Below are 4289 nucleotides of genomic sequence, written 5' to 3'. Positions count from 1 at the left end.
AAAAAAATTCTTTTTTTTTTTTTTGTTCTTTTTTTTTTTTCGCGCCTTTTTATGGGGAAAGCACTTTGCAAAGCTGTTCGTTCAGCCGCCAGTCTTCCCATCTGTTCATTTACTCACTGGAGGCCCCCCATTTGTTACTCCACACAACTGCGACGTTTCCCCCGTTTTCACAAAATGTGCGCGCCCCTTACTTCTCCCCTCCAGCCGCGGAGTAGCCATCCGCGAGATAGCTAGCCGAAGGGGCCGCAAACATGTCGTTCATCTATAGGAGGGCGGCGCAAATGCTGTCGAGGTGCGCCCAGGGAGGAGGCATCAAGGACGTTCTGCATGAGAAGGAGGACCCGTCGATTAAGAAGGTGAGCAAACGGGTGTGAAGCGTGTTAAGCGGTAAAGCGGTAAAGCGGTTAAGCGATGGGTCGCCTTCCGTTGCATATAACCGCGCCGCTTCTTGTCCCTGGTTACATGTCTCTCCCTGCATCGCACTGCGTCACTTCACACCACTACAGCTCTACTTCATTTTGCACAAGGCGCTGGAAGACCTGGACATCCTGAACCGCGTGTACGCCGAGCACCTGTCCAAGTGTTGCAAGAACAAGTTCCTGGGAATTGTACTCCTGTGCGTGCTCGTGCAGAGGAGAAAAATCGACGGAGGGGGAAAGTTAAAAAGGGAAATCCTGAAAAAGGAGAAGGAAATTCTCCACTTATACAATTGTTTGAAAGAGAAAAAGGAGGGTAACAAACAAACTCAAGAAAAAAAAAAACAGCTAGCCAAATATTTTATCATATATGACCAGGGCAGAAATAGTGATGCCTTGAACGAACTAAAGGAAGTCCTTCCAGTGGAAGAGGACGAGGATGTAGAAGGTCTTTACAAAATTGAAAATGATAAGTTAAGTACTCTCATTGCTACCCCCACGTATCAGCAGCACAATGTAAGAATATTGGACAAGACGTCCTGCCTGGTTGTACAGGCGGGAAATATTAAACAGGGGATGGTGATCGTGGACGTCTGCTCAGCGCCAGGCAGCAAGGCCATATTTACCCTGACGCTGCTAAAGGAGAAGGGTTACCTTGTGTGCATTGAGAAGGATAAGAAAAGGTGCCGCACTCTACTACAGGAAATAATGAAACAGAATCGGGAGTTTGATGGGATATACCTGGATGAAGAATTTTCAGAGGAAAATAAATTAGCCTTAACAGAAAAGAACTTTTTTGCAAAGCATACAAGTACAAATGTTTATTATATAAAACACCGACGTAGCGAAATGGTGGTCAAAGTTTTTAATGTAGATTTTTTTGAGTTGAGTGCTGATCATTTTTCATCGCTCGGGAAGGTGGACGTGGTTTTCGTTGACCCCTCTTGTTCGTCCAGCGGCATGCCCGACTTTGCACACAAGGAGAGCATGCGCCGGGTCTTCCGCCACGGCGAGGCAGGGGCAACAGGTAGGCTGGCACCCCAAGTGGGACATCTCCCTCCAGACGAGCCAAGCCCGACACGCAACTTCTACGATGACGTGGCGGAGGGAAAAATCCCAAAGGTCCCTCCTCCATTTCAAGACAAAGTGGATAGGCTGGCCGAGTTTCAAAAAAAAATTTTAAATCACGCACTGGCCACGCTGAGGACAGCTGATACGTTTATTTATTCCACGTGTTCCTTCTTTGAAGAAGAGAATGAACAGGTTGTCGAGTCTGTGTTGGAGTCAAATCCGGGGGTTAGTCTGGAGAAGGCAGGGAAGGAGAAGTTCTTGTATAACGGCGGGGGGTCAGTCATCTCCAGTCAGTGTGTGCGCACCTTCCCAGAGCTGCATGCTTGTCGGGGGATTTTTGTCTCGAAGTTGCGTCGGACTATAGTTCGTCCGTAAGTGTTCCCTTTTTTTTTTCACAGGACCCCTTAACGATTGACTCATGTTACGCTGTGAAATGTGCCTCGTCAAAGTGGGAGGCAGCCCCGTCGATGGTATCGTCAAGCCGGTTAGTGAACCGCTACACCGCTACACTGCTTATGCACCCCTTCACGCAGCGCTTCTATCAACCCGCATCTTCTCAACCCGTGCACTGTACTTGGCGATGTCCTCGGACCTGGGCTGGTAAATCTCGCTGGAGGCGTTCCAAAGAGTCAAGGTCCCATCCGAGTCGCCCGCAAGCAGCTTCCTTCCGTCACATGACCAAGCAATTTTATTTGTCGTTTTTGCCTGAACAGTCATATCGAAATAGGAACAGTCCAGCTCGAAACACATGTTCCACACTTTTATGTTTCCATTACTACTGCACGTGGCGAAAATCGCTGGGTGCACAGGGTTCCACTTCACATCCATAAGGTAATCATCGAAGCAGTCAAATGTGTAGAGAGCGTTCTGGGGTTCCTTTATACTTAGCAGCTTGCAAGACCAGTCAACAGAACAGGTTAGTATAAGATCGTTGTGGTCATCAGGGACCTCATCAATGAGTGGATGGAACTGTGCAGCTGTTAATGGGCCATGGTGGATGTTATAAAACTCAGTGATGCCTACCTTGGTACCATGTATTTGTGCTTGAAATAAGGTACCATCATCGGCTCCTCCGTAGAGGGTGTTTATTTCTCCTTCTTGGAAAGAGAAGCAGCAGCAAGATACTTCCTTGTTAGTTCTCTTCAAGTCAATCGTATCAGATGGGTAGGTCAACATGTTTAATGACCAGTTGCATAGCCTCCCATCCGTGTCCGCGGTCACTAAGTTGTGTGCATTCAGCGTCCCAATAACTTCTGCACAATATATGGGATGCAAATGACCTTGCGCAGTCAGGTAAGTTTTTTGTACTGGTTTTTGGCTAGCTCGTATATCCCACAAAACGACGTTCCCTGTGTATGTCCCTCCTATGATTAGGTGTGGATTGAACTTGTTAAAGACGGAGGTGCATACGGCTGCCTCTGACGTGAATATGTACTCGGGTCGACCATTCATTGTGCTGTTCCAGACTAGGACATAACCATCAGGGTCGGTGTAGTTGCTTGTTGTAGACAAGCCGTAGGAAGCTAGAAACAGTTCACTATAAAGGTTGGACGTCCTCACATCTGTTATGGGCCTTCCATTTGTGTACTTTTTACAGAAATAGGTATTCACAAGCTTCATCCTTTCAGTACTCTCCGAGTCTCCTGTTATGTCCTTGGCTGCAAAGTCGAAGGTGGCGTTGAGGACGTCTTGCTCTCCTAGGGACCTCTCCACGATTTTAGAGCTGCGTTCTAAGAAGGACAGAAATCCTCTGCTGCGAAGGACGAGGTCAGCTTGGTTCGGGTCTTTCCCATTTAGGGGTTCACCCGCCTCTGCTTCTACTGCGCCATCGGGGGAGGTCCCCCCCAGTGCTACACCCTTTTTCAAAACGGCGTCCTTCTTACCCAACTTGGTCTTATAAAATTTCCCCGATTTGAATTCTCCGTCCCCATCAGGCTGCCCATTCGAGAGGAGGGAAGCGAATTTGTCCTTCCGCTTCTTTCCATTTCGTGAGTGGTGACGCGGCGAAGTGGCCTCATCCGTTAGGACGTTCACCTGAATGGACTTGTCAAATTGGCTCACAATTTTTTTTTCAATGTGTATGGCCTTCTCTTCAGTTGGCGCTTTTCTTCCAATTTTAAAGTTGAAATTTTTTGCTGAAGATTTTTTTAGGAAGAGAAAATTGTTCTGTTCTGCGTATTCCTCCAGCGGGTTGGCGTTGGCGTAGAAGTTCTCCTGGGGGATGTTGTTACTGACTAGGTGGTGGCTCTGGTTGTTCTCCGTGTGGGACGTTTGTTCGTTGCCTCCGTCCACCTGCTCCTGCAGCGCGTCCATGCTTAGTTCCTCCTTCTCCATCGATTCGAGGAAGCTTTTCAGTATAGTGTCCGGGTCGGGGTAGTCCCCCCCCTGGCTGTGCCTTCCATTTGTGGAGGTAAAAAACCCATTTTCGCTCTCGTTGCGTAACTGCTCCAGGTATTTTTTGTTTTCCTCCAGCTTGAGTCTCTGCTCGTTCAGTTTGTTTTGCAGGTGTTCCCTCTCCTCCTCGTCCATCGGCCTGAGGAGGTCTGGCTCGTCCGTGCTCTGCATGTTTGGCCGCTGCGCTGTTGCGTTATTGCGTTACTGCGTCGTCGTTGGCAAGGAGAGTTCCGCGTTGTTATGTTGTTGCGTCGCTGCGTCGCTCCTTTTAGGTTTCACGGCTAAGCCACCTTTCACACTGATGACACCTATGCAGGGTGGCTATTTGGTGTGGGCGCAGCGAATTGCGCGTTGTGGGAGGGTACTCCCCTGTATGTACACGCACATGCGCAAAAAAAAAAAAAAAAA

General features: G+C 48.5%; 2 protein-coding genes across 2 annotated transcripts; one reads left to right on the top strand and one right to left on the bottom strand.

The window, feature by feature from the left end:
- Nucleotides 1-251: 251 nt before the first annotated feature.
- AK88_03869 (uncharacterized protein) lies at nucleotides 252-1862 on the top strand (the record flags this gene model as incomplete). Its single annotated transcript, XM_012481479.1, has 2 exons — nucleotides 252-356; nucleotides 507-1862. 2 exons carry the CDS (start codon nucleotides 252-254, stop codon nucleotides 1860-1862), a joined length of 1461 nt encoding a protein of 486 aa, XP_012336902.1.
- Nucleotides 1863-2012: 150 nt separating this feature from the next.
- On the bottom strand, nucleotides 2013-4052 carry AK88_03868 (uncharacterized protein; the record flags this gene model as incomplete). Its single annotated transcript, XM_012481478.1, has 1 exon — nucleotides 2013-4052. The coding sequence occupies one exon, from the start codon at nucleotides 4050-4052 to the stop codon at nucleotides 2013-2015; it is 2040 nt and encodes a 679-aa protein (XP_012336901.1).
- Between the last annotated feature and the right edge of the window lie 237 nt (nucleotides 4053-4289).

This window comes from Plasmodium fragile, assembly GCF_000956335.1.
Source record: "Plasmodium fragile strain nilgiri unplaced genomic scaffold supercont1.48, whole genome shotgun sequence".
Lineage (NCBI taxonomy): Eukaryota > Apicomplexa > Aconoidasida > Haemosporida > Plasmodiidae > Plasmodium > Plasmodium fragile.
The sequence above is the reverse complement of the archived record's forward strand: the minus strand, read 5'-3'. Positions and strand labels throughout refer to the sequence as shown.